The 16,594-nt window shown below is 36.7% G+C and overlaps 1 protein-coding gene across 1 annotated transcript in view; it reads left to right on the forward strand.

The window, feature by feature from the left end:
• HECW1 (HECT, C2 and WW domain containing E3 ubiquitin protein ligase 1) overlaps positions 1 to 16,594 on the forward strand; it is a 583,340-nt gene that overhangs the window by 346,857 nt on the left and 219,889 nt on the right. Inside the window, 2 exon segments of the mRNA XM_028525426.2 lie at positions 1,716 to 1,817; positions 7,504 to 7,654. Of these exon segments, the coding sequence (XP_028381227.1) occupies positions 1,716 to 1,817; positions 7,504 to 7,654 (253 nt within the window).

Genomic DNA, 16,594 nt, shown 5'->3' on the forward strand with positions numbered 1-16,594 from the left:
ACCTGGCTGACTCAATTAATTACAAGAGGTAAGTTTGCTGGTTTTTGTTTTCAAGAAGCTAAATAAAAAACACAGCAGCTGATGATATAACAACTGTACCATTGTTTTTAGTTTTCTGACATTACGCACATATAAAGACAGACAAGAACCCATCTTTGAAATAAGAGTCAGTTCACATGGAGCTGTGAACTGACATGAAGGACATCTTCCTTCGCTTTCCTTAAAGTTTCAGAGGACCCCAAGAGGTTGAGTAATATACCAGACTTTGTGCAAAAAATTGTGAAATATATCTAAATTTAAAAGGACTCTATGCTCCTGCATACCTCTCTATTTTTATTTTCCTGTTAGTTCGAGGAATTAAACTATTAATTAAAGTTATCTAATGTCCATCTTAATTATTTTATATTTAAATCAGTTCTTTGAATATAGAATTAAAAGAAATAATCATCTTGTCCATGTATGGACATCCTGGAAAATATTTGCATTTTGAGATCCCATAAAGATCTTACCTGCTGTTTTTTATAGTTTCTCTCCTTTTTGACCCAAGAGATAAGATAGCACTTGCTATTTGCATCAGCCACTAAGGGGAGAAGAAGGAGAAGGCCTGACCTTTGTGTCTGGCCACTAAGGGTTATTGTAATAAAGCCAGGATGATGTGAGGTAGAGGGAGTGGAGACACCAGTCTGAATGGAAGCTGTGTCCTGATCTGGGCCCCCTTAGCTCTCCAATGATCAAGAACAATTACTTCTGCAGTTGTTGTCAGCCTCCCTTCCACACGGCCACGCTACACACAGCGTTACTAGGACCTGAGGATTTTGTAAAATAGGAACACCATTCTAGAACACTATTCAGTTCATTATAAGTTTGACTGACAATATTATTAGATATGTCTATAATAATAATCAGGGCATGCATTGAGAGGCTGCTTATTTCCAAAATTTATTGTCTTTCTTCTTCCTTCTATTCCTCTTCAGTGTTTCAATTTTTCCTGTCTCAGTTTTCCTGACTCTTATCTTTTTCCATTGTCTCTTGTCATTTCCCCTTTCTAGAGGACCCTGGCTTGTCTGATTCTTTCTCAAAATAATCTGGAACAATCATAAAATTCCATAGCTCCTTGGCTTTGCCACCCAAACCACTAACTTCTATGCTAAAGGAATTCACCTTCTTGACCCATAAATTCCATAACCCCATCTTGGAAAGTCACCATTTAAGAGTTCACTTCAAAAACAAAATGTGAAAAACAAACTTGGCATCCCTCTGATGAAACAAGGAGCCCATTCAAACAAGGAGCAATAATTTTGCCCAAGACCACTGAGCTTTCATGGGACCTTAGAAATGCTCCACTTCCCTCAAACAGGCCTGTCTCTTTTCTGGGCTAAAGTCAGGCTGGGCTAATTTTCCTCTGTGTCCCTTTTTGATGCTACCTTTCCATCAAGGTAATTCAGGTGGTTACATACTCAGGCCCTAACCCTATATATCAGTCTTCGTGATATATAGTCATGAAGTGCTTGGGTCTTTTCTTTGGGGTTTAAAAAAAGTAATTACCTCTGTTTCCTTTCTCATGAATAACTGGGGATATAGTAAACTGACACAAAAATAGATTGCCTCTTCTTTGGGCTATTCTTCTGTAGTAGTTTGTTTCAAAGTCGTGCTTTTTTGGAACATGTTGCCATAACAATGAGTGAACCTGAATGTCTTGACTATCTTGTCCTTAGGTGAATGTCCAATACTCCATAATCCCCAGCCAGTAAGCCAGCTTCCTTCCTTGAGGTCTGAACATCATCACTACCCAACAATCGATGAGCCTCTTCCACCAAGTAAGCTTTAGTTTTTAAACTCTGTCATAATTCTTAGTCTTAACTCTTTCTATCAATTCTAAATAGGTCAGCATGAACTCATATGTAAACATTCAAACTCTTTCTCAACTCAATACTTTACACTGTTATCAAAAACCAATATAGCATCTACTATACAAATTGTTTGGATTTTTTAAACTAATGGTTTCAGCATGTGATCTTGAAAAGATAACCTAGTATTTTCAGTGCTCTTCAACTTCTGAAAGGGAGAACATTTCTTTATAAGACTGGCTGGTCCTTGCAAACTGCATATATCCTTTAAGTTTCAAATTGTACTATTTTATATTTAAAAGCTTTCAATTCAAGACTGGATAATCCTATTGTTCTTATTTGGACCTGTTATGTCACAAGCATCTCTATACAATAAGACATTTCAATCCACCAAAACCCAGAACCTTGCATTTTCCTTGCTATAACCTATATCAAGAGGTGACAGCCTCAAGTTTCTTCTGTAGTTCTTAGGATTTTTCTTAAAAATATCATCTTTATCATTTTCTCCTGGTAACTGTAATGTGTAATTAATAATTATTCAACTAGTCATTTGAAGTTGGGAAAATCATTTACTCTCTCAGAGACTCAGTTTTCTTATTTGTTAAGTAAAACTTCAATATCCTCATTTACTAAAATGCTAGATTTGGACTAAATAGTTCTAGATATCATTCTATTCTTAATCTCATAATATACTATTATAATAAATTTATAAGAAGGAGATGACACCCCACTTAGCATCACATATGTTCATGACTTCTGTAATTTCTCTGTTTTGGTTTAGACTTGTTTTTCAAGCAAAGATAACCTTTAAGATTTGATAAATTCCATAACTGCAAGGTCTTTTCAGGATGCTAAGAATCAATATTTCTTTATATTTAGCCTCTACTTACATCAAGTGGTAACAGTTTTCAAAAGGAAAAATGCTTATTCTTTAATTTATCTATTCTTTCTAATATGATATCATTTTTACTTATGCCTGTTTTCTTCCAGTCAGTTGTAATTTTCAGTGAAAAATCAACAAATATGTTTGATCTGTATACATTTTAAAAACACCATATTTTGGGGGTGGGGGACAAGCCAAACATTAAATTCTTTAACTTTTGATATCTGATTTCTTTATTTATACATTGATTTATGGGTATTCCACAAATGAATAGTAAATTTTAATGCTACTATAGATACTTCCTAGTTAACACTTATCTGAAAAATATCTATAACATGTGTTCTCCAGGAAAAGAATACTTTCCCTACAACAAATAACTCAATCAATGCATGTGTGCATGAATTGACTTCCAATCTATGCAAAAGTAGCAACTACTCATGCATACAGATATTATGTATGTAATTGAAGATATAAGTCTAATTTAAGTAATTATGTTCTATAAACAGCTTTAAATAATGAAAACAAAATTCTCCAGATAGGCTTTGATTTTCTGTCCATGTAACAATAAAAAATATTAGAAAGGTTTGTAGTGAAGCCCAGCAACTAAATTTACTCAGATAATCTCAAATAGTACATGGGTGATTCCATTACTGATAGTCATTCATTCAACAACTACTTATGGAATTATTATTTTCTGTAAGGTACAAAACAAAGGTCCCTGCCTTCATGGAATTTATAATTCAGTCTGATAGAGACATATAATAAATAATAAAAAATGTGAAGAAATAATATAATATGTTAGATGGTAATAAGTGCTATCAAACAACAAAAGTAGAGCAGGTAAGGACATCTGGAGTTCATGTTGTTGGCTCATTTGACATGTTAAATAGTGTGGTCAGGTAAGCTTCATTGAGAATGCAACCTTTGACACTAGACTTAGAGGAGGCAAGAGAGTTACCCTTGTAGGTATTGGTGAGAAAAAGCTTCCTGAAAAAAGAAAACAGCCTGCCTAGTGGGTTTAAGGAATAGCAAGGAGACAAGTGTCTCTGTAATAGGTGATGACATTGAGGAAATATTGGGACCCAGATCACATGCAGGGGTGTCCAACCCTTGACCTGTAGGCTAAAGAGGCCCAGAATGGCTATAAATGAAGACCAACACAAAATCATAAATTTACTTAAAACATTATGAATTTTTTTGTGATTACATGTCACACTGTGTTTAATGTGTGACCCAAGACAACTCTTCTTCCAGTGTGACCCAGAGATGTGCAAAGGTTGGACACCCCTGAATTATAGGGCCTTTTAGACCACTTAAGGAATTTGGCTTTTACTCTGGATGAAAAGGGAACACTGTGGGGTCTTGAGAAAAGAGGTGGCATTGTCTAAGGTTTTAAAAGGTTTTCTATGGTTACTGACTTGGAATTAAATTGTGAGAAGGAAAAGTAGAAACTTGAGACCCATCAAAAGGTTATTGCAGTGACCTAGGTAAAAAAATATGGGTGGCTGGGGCCACAGGGGAGCCATGGATGTAGTGAGCTATGGTCAGATTCTGAATATGTATTTTATGGATAAATTTGCTGACTGACTAGATGTGACATGTGGGAGAAAGACAAAAGTCAAGACTGTTTTCAAGAATTTTTACCTGGAAGGATGGAGTTGCCTTAAATTGAGATGGGAACGGAAGATTGCAGATAGAATAGGTTTGGGTGGGAAAGCTCTGAAGATTGGTTTTGATCATGTTATATTTAAGATGTCATCCAGGCAGTGATGTCAAAAAGGCAATCGAATGTGTGGTTGAAGTTCAAAAGCTGAGACTACAAACATGGTATTAAAGTTGTTAAAATACAAAATTATATAGTTTTACTTGTATTAGTATCATAACCAAAGATATTTTATTACACTCTACATTGTTCTTAGACTTCATGGAAAATATATAATTTAGTATATAGTAGGTCCTTCAGTTACAAATTAATTGATGGAAATAAATTATTCTAACTTGCTCCAGCCTCATTAAGGTATCATTTTCAGGGGTTGTTTAGGAAACACAGTGCCAAGATCATCAGGGCATGCTGAGGCCTGAAATTCCATTTAGAAAGTTTTTTATTTACATGATATCATTTTTTAAATATCTGAAAGTTAATTCTTTTTTTAAAAATTTATTTATTTTTAGAGAGGGAAGGGAGGGAGATAGAGAGAGAGAGAAACATCAATGTGCGGTTGCTGGGGGTCATGGCCTGCAACCCAGGCATGTACCCTGACTGGGAATTGAACCTGCAACACTTTGGTTCGCAGCCCGCGCTCAATGCACTGAGCTATGCCAGCCAGGGGGATTAAATATGTGAAAGTTAATTCTTAACAAGTCAACCTATATACATGCTTATAATCTCTAATTCTACTTAACTGTTACTTTTTTTTATATATTTATAAAAGTATGCATTCCACATATATAATATATTGACAAATTTGTCTGGCTTTTATTCTTTTTTATTAGCGATTTGGAAATATTGAAACTTTCAGAAAGAAGTTATTATTGTTGCATCATTCTCTTTTTTTTTTCCTTAGAGAATTTATGAGACTGGAATTTTGTCTCTGAAGTAATACTTTCTTTACTGTGAGTTCCTGAAGGACAGGGATGCGTGCTGAGTAATGTGCCCTCAGGACCTGACATAATTTCTCATCCGTAGTGAAGTTTGTTCAATTGAATTGAATAGCACAATCCTTTTTAAAGATTCTACTTATTTATTTTTAGACAGAGGGTAAGGGAGAGAGAAAGAGTTGGAGAGAAACATTAGTGTGTTGTTGCCTCTCATATGTCCCCTACTGGGGACCTGGCCGGCAACCTAGGCACATGCTCTGACCGGGAATCGAACTGTCCACCCTTTGGTTCATAGGCAGGCACTCAATCCACTGACCTACACTGTCCAGGGTACACAATACTCTTCAATGATTAATAGTCATGTTGGATTCAAGGGGAAAAACAGTTAGGGGTCAAATCATTACTCGTTTGGAAATTACTGAAGTTTCAAAAATTTTGGTTCAAGCTTAATTACCTATTAACATTTAAAACTAGTAGTTGATAAGTGGATAATCTAGAAGTTAAGTTTAATCAAAACCCCCTAGAATTTATTTATACAATCACTATATTTTTCTTCAATTTGTCTTATGTTAAATTTGGTGTTTTCTGGTATTTTGTGTTTTTTAGGGAGAGAGGAGCATTTTTTTGTAATTCCTCAGTTAAATGTCAGATATAAGCCATAGTAATAAATATACTATATCAAGTTTTCCATTTAAAAATGAGTATTGTTGTGTCATTACCTGGATAATGTTTTTTCATTAATATCTTATCTACTCCCCTGATCTATACTTTTTCTCATTTAAAAGGCTGAATGGTTTTCCTTCATTTGCATTAATTTTTGCTTTCTCTTCTTTAATTTTTCAGCATAATTTTCTATCACATCTTTACATGTGGGCTATAAAAACTTTGCCTATTTTGGTACAGCAGATATTGATTTTCAATGTTAAGCTCAGATATTTAAATATTACTGCCAGCTCTTTCAGTTTTGAGCACTTTTTCATCCACACTACCCTACCCAGCCCCCACATGCATTATGTAGTATATAGCTATAATTCTACCTTTTAGTTGGGTTGTTGTTTAAATTTGAGAAGTAAAGAAATTATCCTTATCTTGGGTTCCCTCTACTGTTTGGGATGGTTATCAATAAAGGTACTTAAAAGCTTGATGCTTTTTAATAGTTGTTTGGTTTGGTTTGGTTTGGTTTTGGTCAAGAGATATTTGGCAGCCACAATGGGTCAAATATATACTGTGAAATTACAAGTTATCAAAAGGATGGTTTGGAACCCTAGGTATCAAATCCCTCTCAAAGGAACAGCAATCAATGAAAGTTATTAAATATTAGGTAGAGATCACCTAAAGTTGCATGTATAGTATTTTAGAACTGTAGTTAAAAATGGTTAGAACTACAGTCTCTCAGCTGCCATTTGAGTAGCCCAGAAGATTGACAGGATGGAAATTTTTTTTTAATTTTTTTTAAAAGATTTTATTTATTTATTTTTAGAGCGAGAAGGAAGGGAGGGAGAGAGAAACATCAATGTGCGGTTGCTGGGGGTTATGGCCTGCAACCCAGGAATGTACCCTGGCTGGGAATCGAACCTGGGACACTTTGGTTCCCAGCCCGTGCTCAATCCACTGAGCTATGCCAGCCAGGGCGGAAATTTTTAAAGAAAGAAATAAAATAAACATTACGTGTTCTCTTTTGAAATTACTGGAATTTGACATAGATTGTATGTGAGGAACATACATTACTGTTTAAAATGGCCCGGCAGAGTCCTGGCTGGTCTGGGTCAGTGGGTTGAGTGTTGGCCTGTGAATGAAAAGGTGGCCAGTTCAATTTCTAGTCAGGGCACATGCCGGGGTTGTGAGCCAGGTCCCCTATTTGGGATGTGTGAGAGGCTCTCCCTCTTTTTCTTCTTCCCTTCTTCTCGCTCTCTAAAATAAGTAAATTAACTAAATCTCTAAAAAAATAATAAAAGTGGCCCAGTAGAGAATATAAAACTAGTATGCTCTTTTCTGGAATACCAATTCCAGACCAATGCCTCAGAAGTCATAGCAGGTTCTGGGGCAGAGTTGGCCTTCATCAAATAACCAATAGTGAGTTCTACCTGTGGAAGACCTGGAAGTGGTATCTGTTTCACATGGATCAACAGTTTGTCCTTTATTTATTTATTTTTTTGCCTTTCTATTACATGCTAGACTGGGAAGCTCGCATTGACAGCCATGGGCGGGTCTTTTATGTGGATCACGTGAACCGCACAACCACTTGGCAGCGTCCAACAGCAGCAGCCACCCATGACGGGATACGGAGATCAGGGTCGATTCAGCAGATGGAGCAACTCAACAAGCGGTTGGTGATCAGCATTTAGAAAGCCCCTATAAACCAGAGTGAAAGGGGAATGATAGCTAAAGGAATATCCCGTGTTACATTTTTCTTCTCATTATATGAGGAGGTCAGAGATTAATTTTAAGAAATCCATTCATAGTAGATACTTAAAAAGCTGTATTTGTAACTTGGTGGCAGGAGATCGATAGCCTGAATGTCATTTAAATGTGGGGAATCCTCTAAACTTCTTGATGGCCCAACCTTGAAAACAGGTGTTTTTAATCAAGAAGCTTAGCATGGAGCCTCTCTACCTGAACCCACCCTAGATATTCACTGAGGGTGTCAATTTTACATGTACCCTTCAGAAACTGTATGCCAAATTATTCATGGAGGCACTTCTTTTTCTTGCAGACTGATCCATATTTGTTCTAAGATTCTCAAAAAGTTCTGGAATTTCAACAGTTGTAAAAATTCTAAGGATATGTTTCATAGAATTCTAAACACTTCCTTGAGAGAAACCATCTTTTATATCGCTGTATTCATATCTACTCTGGTCTCATAATTGCTATATATTAAGCAATACTACTTCTTTAAAAGATTTCACCTTAGAAAATGTTGTTTAAAAATATTTTAGAATTATTTTGTTTAAAAGCTAGACCCTGAGTAATGAACTTTTAAATATATCATTTTTGTTTATAACCTGCAATCAAAATTAGCCTATTATGAGCATCATGTCAGATATTTTTCTTCTTTAAGGCCAAGATAGTGGCTTTGGGATAATTTTAGTAATCAGGAATACAAAATGCAGGCTCAACTTCAATTATACCCACATGTCATCTTGTTAATATGAAATAAAGAAAAGGTTGTGAAGGATTAATAAGAATAAAGATCTGGGTTTGGGTGACAACCTTATCAAATGTTCTATGAAAAACAATTGTATTGGCCAGAAAAAAAGTGGACAGTTTAGTCCTATTAAAAATAAACAGAGATAAAAAAATTAAACCCTCATTACCGTTCTACACAGAGAAGCATGCTATAAGTGAAAATCTCCAGGGTTATTCTGTTGCTTGAGCATTTGGAAGACATTTGCTTTCCATTGCTTCCCATCACTAATTAATGTCATTAATGACTAGTTTAAGTCATTAATGAGAATTATGAAAGAATTTTCATTGGCAACATATTTCTTTATAATGATTTCCACAAGAGAGGGTATTACATAGGCCAACTTTTGACAGCCCAGTTTTATTAGATATGAATGCATCAGAAGTCCATGGGAGAGTCCATTCACGGTGATTGCAACAAAACTCCTGTAACTAAAAAGTAGAGGACATAGCAAACTCATTTTACATAGAGATCTTGTTGAGAACCCATAGGCAGACATATCCTTTAAGTGTGTCTTGCCAGAACAGATAAGCTAAAGTTGTTTAGCAGCCTAAAAAATAGGGAGATAGTTTTTTAATTGGATTGTCAAAGGACCTGAATAGACACTCTCCAATGAGGACATACAGAGGGCCCAGAGACATATGAAAGGAGGCTAAGCATCACTAGCCATTAGAGAGATGCAAATTAAAACCACAATGAGATACCACTTCACATGGATCAGAATGGCCATCATAAACAAATCAACAAAGAACAAGTGCTAGCAATATTGTGGAGAAAAGGGAACATTCGTGCACTGTTGGTGGAAAAGCAAACTTGTGAAGCCACTGTGGAAAACAGTATGGAATTTCCTCAGAAAACTAAAAATGGATCTGCCTTTTGACCCAGCAATTCCACTGCTGGGATTATACGCTGAGAATCCTGAAACATTAATTCAGAAGAACCTATGTACCTCAATGTTCATATCAGCACAATTCACAATAGCCAAGTGCTAGAAGCAACCTAAGTGCCTATCGGTAAGTGAGTGGGTCAAAAGTCTGTGGTACATTTACACAATTGAATACTATGCAGCAGAAAGAAAGAAGAAGCAGTAGCATGGATGGAACTGAAGAGAATATGCTACCTGAAATAAGCCAGAGGGTGAAAGACAGATACCATATGATCTCATCTATAAGTGCAAACTAATCAACAAAACAAAGAAGTGAGCAAAACAGAACCAGAGAAATGGAAATAAAGAACAAACAGTGACCAAAGGGGAGGTGGGAGGCGTAGGTGTAAAGAAGGGGAAGGGTCAAGTGAAGGAACATATATAAAGGACTCATGGACAAAGTCAAAGGGGGATAGAATTGAGGGTGGGAGGTGGGTTTGGGTATGGTTGAGGAGAGTGGTTTTAGAAAAATGGGGACAACTGTACTTGAACAACAATAAAAAAAGAAATAGGGAGAGCATCATCAGGCTATATCTACAAGAAGTATAGTTTGAATATTAAAACAAAACCACAAATCAGAAACAGAAATAAGCACTTGACCTATGGTGTTCAGGTGTTATAACATAAATATTAGGCCAAATTAATTCTGAACCGGGCCTCTAGAGAAATTTTGCAGGCTTTGGTGTGTAAAGTTCTGTGTCCTCAAGTGGAGATAACCAAAGTGAGAAGCAGCCAGACTTTGCTAAGAAAGAAGTTATATTTGCTGCCTCCACCTTTAATACTTATCATAACCTGTTGCTTTAAAGCATTTAAAATTTTTCAGTGATTTTGTGTGATAAAGGCAGTCACAGAAAGTATACTGCCAGTCTTTTATCATTTGCAGATGTGATCACACAGAAGGATCACTTTTTTTTAAAACAACAGTCAGTTATCGGGAAAAATTTACAGTGACCCCTGTCTCACAGTAAAACATATTTCTTAGTGTTGTAAGGAGTTTCCCTTGACTCCTGACGGAGTGACTGAAAATCAAATGTTTTTCAAGAAGATGCACTTTGAGAAATATTGAGTGCACAAAAGCAGTGTGAGGTCACCACATTCAAACTCAGGCACACTTTGCATACAGAATGTAAAGAAGGTTTTGCCACATGCTCCCACCACAGGAAAGTCCTTCATTGCCTGCTGTTTAGCTGGTACATATCTCCTGTAAAGACCAAATCCAAATGTCATGTTGTCCCTGAAAACTTTCCAGAACCCTTCACACAGAGCCTGTGGCTACCTCCTCTACAACCGATGATTGATCATGCCTGCCTCTATTACAGTCCTTACCTTTTACATTATTATTCTGTATAACTCCTTCCAGTGCCTGATATGGCACCAGAGTTAAACAGAGTTCTGTATAAGACCATTTCCTAAGTAAATTCCTACACTTTCAGAATATCTTGAATTAACTAATTCTACTTTCATGTTGAACAATTAGAAAATATAAATATGTATTATTTTAAATAGTTAAAGTTGGATTGTTTAGTTATTTGCATGAAATTATTGTGCTGTTGAAATGGAAGTTTTATTGCTTTTTAAAAAGAAATTAAACAGCTTTTTCTCTCAATCACCGTTTATTCCCCCTATATCCTTACTTGCCTCCACCACTGCCCTTCCCTGACCCCTGCAGTCACCACACTGTTATTCTTGTCCATGACTTCTTTTTCTCTCTGTTTTTGTTTTTTTATTTTGTGCCCATCCTTCTACCTCACACCCACCTCCAGAGCTGTCAGCCTGTGAGTCTGTCTCTATTTTATAGGTTTGTTCAGGTTGTTTATTAGATTCCACATATGAGTGAAATTATATGATACTTGTCTTTCACTGACTGGCCTTTTTCAATGAGCATAGTGTTCTTCAGATCCATCCATGCTGTTGCAATGGGTAAAAATTTCCTCTTTTTTATTACCAAACAGCATTCTATTGTGTAAAGTTTCCATAGTAGTTATATTGATTCACCCACTGAGGGACACTTTGGTTGCTTCCAAATCTTGGCTATTGTGAATAACGCTACAGTGAATGTTGTGGTGCATATGTTCTTCCAGATTAGTATTTTGAATTTCTTTGTATACATACTCTGAAATGGAATTGCTGGTTCTTATTGCAGGAGAACAATAATGAAAATAATGAATAAGGCCGTGGTAGAATATATGTCAGCAGAGTCTAGTGTTTGGCCCTCTCTTCTCTTTCTGGATCCACTCTGGTAAATGTAAGATACTCTTCACATCTAGTTTTAGGCAGCCTGTTCGAGACTAGAAGTGATCCACAAACTGTGGGTGTCTCTTTCAGGCCTGGCTATTCCTCAAGTTTTGCCCTGCCTGTTTTCCATCAACAGAAGGCCTAGGAGTGGTTCATCTAATGTCCAGGATCACTTCCAGTGCCACCTCCACCTGCTTACAGAGTGGGTTTCTAGTGTGTTCTCAAGGGTAGAATCCCTGGGTCACTCCAGGGTAGCGCTGTTTAGTCTTCAGGGTAGATGGTGGGAGTGCTTCTTCACTGCTCCCCCACTACTGGTCTTGATCTGTCCCAGGTTATTTACAATTATGTATAGTTTCTGGTTAATTAGCTGTCCATTTTCTGTGAGGGGTCTATCTGTATAAAAGGGGTAGCTCTTTCCTGCTTGATGTTGATGGCAGCTTTGCATAAGAGGTGAGGCTGGCTGGAGCCCTGAACACCTCTTGTTGCACCTGTCTCTAATCTCTCTGTTCTGCTGGTTTCAGTGGATCAGGGCCTTTCTATGTCCTTTTTCATACTGTCAAGCATCCTTATAATTATTACTTTGAACTCTATATCTGATTAATTTCTCATCTCTATTTCATTTAGTTCTTCTAAAGAATTCTCTTGTTCTTTCTTTTGGAGTTTGCTTCATTGTATCCCCATTTTGGCTGCCTCTTTTTGTTTGTTTCTATGTATTAGGTAGATCTGCTATGACTCTCAGTATTGATGGGGAGGCATTGTGTAGTAGGTGTCCTGTGGGACACAGTACCACATTTCTCCTGATTACCTGAACGGGGTACTTTAATAATGTCACTTGTGTATGTTATATGGGTCCTGTTATAACTGAATCTTGATTGCTGTTATCTTATTCATGTGTGGGCAACCTATTTGATGTTATCAGAGATCCACAGCTCATGACTGCCCCTGATAAGCATGGGTACACCTGGAAAGATCCAAGCTGAGTTCCAGGCTGGCTTTTATGAGTACTGAGCCCAGGGGTGGGTCAACAAATGTCTCAAAGCTCTCAGAGATCCAGAGATCTGTCTGAAACAGTCCTAAGCTTAACTCCTCAGCAGAGTGTAAGCTCCACAGGGTGGGGTGAGAGAAATTCCAGTGGGTGGGGATATTGCTTCTCTCAAGGCTGATACCACATGAAAGGGAGTACTCTGACTGAGAAAGGTGCTTTCTGCAGTATGGGGGAACAACTCAGCACAGGAATACTGGTGGCTGACCCTTCAGCTCTCTCCACAAGTTCACCAACCCCAGACTCTCCTCATGTAGTTCTATTCTACTCTGCCCTCCCACCTCCAAAGCCCAGAGTGAGTGAATGCAAATGAAATTTTATATGTCATCCCTTTAAGAGGGTGGCTGCATCTCTAGCCATCTCTCCCTGATGGACAGAAACCCTGATGCTTTCCATGGCCACATGTTATGTGGGTTCCTTTCCTGATTCTGGTGTTCTATGTTGGGGAACTCAGCTTGTAGTTCTGAATTCCACACTTTTCAAGGTAAACCCCACCCCCACAGCTGAGCTATCCCTCTAGAACTTTAGCTGCCACCCATGGAGCCCGGCCAGCTCTCCCTCACCTCTGCACTTCCGACCAGTCTCCATGTGGTTCTTACTGTGAGTCCTTAGTTATAAGGCTTCTCTCTAGTTAGTTTTCCATTGGTTATTTGGGACACTTTTTCTATAATTTAGCTGTAATTTCATTTGGTCCCAGCTAGTATAACTTTCTCTGAGTCCACTGCCATTGGTTTCCTGAGAAATGGAAGTTTTAAATTAAAACAAACAAAAAAACCTATAATCCTACTACTCCAAGATTTAGCTTTTTAAAAACTTTATCTTCAATTTCTATATTCATGTACCATCCTTGCATAGTGGTAATAATAATATATAGTTAGCCTTATATTCACATTTTACTTAATACATTATAAAAATTCTCATATTGCTTCATAGTCTTAAGATTATCATTTAAATAGTTATGTAGTATTCCCACAAATAGAACTAATTTAGTTACCTTAATTTGCCTTATTTGTAGATGTTCTATTTATTGCTTTTTACCACTATTTTGGATAAGGCCTTTGGGGCTGTTAAATATTAGGATTGTCTTGTAGTAGAATGTTTCCTTAGGGTTCTATGCCCAAAAAAGCAGACCAGGGGAGATCCACATGGTTTTGATGTTTGATTATGATGTCTAATGTTTCCTAAAGTGGTTCTGTGGTTAACTCTGCCAGAAACAACAGCTTTACTACAACCTCATTTTTTAATGGATAAAAATTTTATTTTTTATTTTTCAATCACTTTCTGTGTTTTTCAGTTATAGTTGACATACTATTATATTAGTTTCAGGCATACACACTAGTGATTAGACATTTTAACTTACTAAGTGATCATCATGATAATTTTCATACCCATCTGACACCATACATAATTATTAGAACATTATTGGCTATATTTCCTATGTTGTTCTTCACACCCCATGACTATTCTGTAACTACCAATTTATACTTCTAAATTCCTTCAACTTTTTCACCCATCCACCCAACCTCCCTTCCATCTACCAACCATCAATATGTTCTCTTTATCTATGAGTCTGTTTCTATTGTGCTTGTTTATTTTGATTTTTAGAATAATTTTTTTTAATTCAATATAGTTTTATTTAAAAATCTGCAAAGCTGAAGGAGGTACCTGATCTTTTGTTAAAAGAAAGCAATTTTCACCATATATATTTAGCCATTTTAGCTTTGTGTTGAATAATCACAGGAAAGGAAGTTTCTGTTCAAGATCCTCATTCCAGCATGCTCAGCCAGGTGTTTGAGATCTCCTAGCAAGATAACACATTCTTGGCCTGAACTCACAGGAAACCTTCTCATCACATGAAACATAAGTTCTTTCCTCAACACACACACCAGGTCTCATGTTCACTGCTCTACACAAGGCCCTAAGAACCCTTCACTTTAAAGCTAAGAAATACGTGAAAGGATTTCTTAACTCACTGCCTGCAACAAACCCCACACTTTGTTAAGTCTTGACAATTACATGTATAAAATAGTTGAAATTTGTAAGAGGTTCCACATATAATAGAATAACTCAAATGTAAAAAATTAGGTCAAGCAACATGCTTTCATGTTTTACAACGTTAATAAGTCTTACTGAGACAAGATGTGCAGAACTTTCTTCTGCTTCGTATTTATAAACTGCTTCTGACAATGGCTACTTGATGGCCAAAAAGTAAAATAAAAAACAAGAAACCATATGTACTGGCATATAACAATGCATAGAGGGAGTGTCATATTTTAAATTTTCATTACTAAAATTAAACCTGAAAAAAAGGTCTAGAAAAGCAACACACCCATGTATTTTAAATGATGAGGTAGATATTTTGTACTATGCAGTAAAATGAAGATAACAAAAAAAAATGCATACAACTTTTAGATCTTTTTTTAAAAGTTCTGGTTATAGTCACTTGCACAAATGAGGCATTTATAAACTATGAGATGGAGACGTCATACTCAGGCAAGCTCCGTACTTGATGTATTATTCAAAGATTCAACAATCAATGTTGGGTCAGTCAGCTCTCCAAAAACAGTGATCTTCCTCTCCTGTGTTACTCTACTACTCTAGCATACTCTACTACCTCCGTTCCATTTTCATTGTGATAAACGAAATTGAATGAAGAGGTGCTGTTAGCATTTTGGTTGTTGTTACATTTCATTTCTTGGAGGAAGGTTCAATTTTTGTTCCCATTAGCATTTTTTCTTACCAGTTGTAGCTCCTCCAATGAGAATTATCTGTTCTCAGGCTTTGTTTGTTTTGTTTTTGTTTGGTTTGTCTTGGTTTGGGAAAGTTCTTTTTCTTCTTTGTTTTTTTGTGTTTATATTAGTGTGTGTGTCTGTTTACAAATTAAATATTCCAACTGACTTTCTTACCACATTTCATAAACTCTTTCAACAATGTAAATATTAAATTTTGCTGTGAAAAAGTGAGAAAAGATATTGAAGGATGATTCTCTCCTCTATTATAACAGAATAAGCCTCTAACCTGCAGTCCTGCCCTTGCTGAGTGACCCCTCCACACACACACATCCTGTGTGTTGTGCTTCCCCATCATGGCTCTGCACTTCAGCAAAGATCAGGGGGTGCTCTCATACATGGAATTTGAGTCTGTTGATTCAGCAAAGGGTGAGATAACCAAGGTCCAACTGAGGACATATGAAATAAATGTTGAAATTGCTAACATTTTCATCATCAAATGAGATTATATTTACTCATAAAAATTGTCCTCTGGGCTCACTGCACTTTGGGAGAGAAAAGAGATGCTAAAACTGACATTTTTCTAATCCCTGTTCCAGGTGTCAATTACTGAGTAATAAACCACTCCAAACTTAGTGGCAAAAACAACAATAATATATTTTTGCCATTATTACTATCATCATATTTATCATTATTTCTCATGGTTCTCATGCTTAGCTAGATTCAGCAAGATGGTTCTCTCTTGGGGCATCTCATGGTTGCAATCAAAAGGTGGATGGGTCTGGAAATGCATATATCTGGAAGTCAAATCTGGCTGTTGGCTTGCTCAGCCAGAATAACTATACATGGACTTCACCTATGGCCTCGGTTTCCTCACAGCATACCCACTATGTTTCATCACAATTTGTCATTTACGTTATCTTTTATTAGACAAAGCAACAATAAGACCTTCCCAGGATCAAGTCAGTGGGGGAGGGCATTGATTCTATGTGTTAATAGAGTGGTTTCTGGGAGAGTATGTGGGACTAAAAATATTGTTGAGCCATTTTTGGAAAATGAAAGTTGTCATGAGCCATTTAAGGGATGCTCCTGACAGCAGGTTCCTTGGTCTTTGATAAGCACCATATTTCCCTTTGATCAATGTTGGTCAC

Source organism: Phyllostomus discolor, chromosome 10, assembly GCF_004126475.2.
Source record: "Phyllostomus discolor isolate MPI-MPIP mPhyDis1 chromosome 10, mPhyDis1.pri.v3, whole genome shotgun sequence".
Lineage (NCBI taxonomy): Eukaryota > Metazoa > Chordata > Mammalia > Chiroptera > Phyllostomidae > Phyllostomus > Phyllostomus discolor.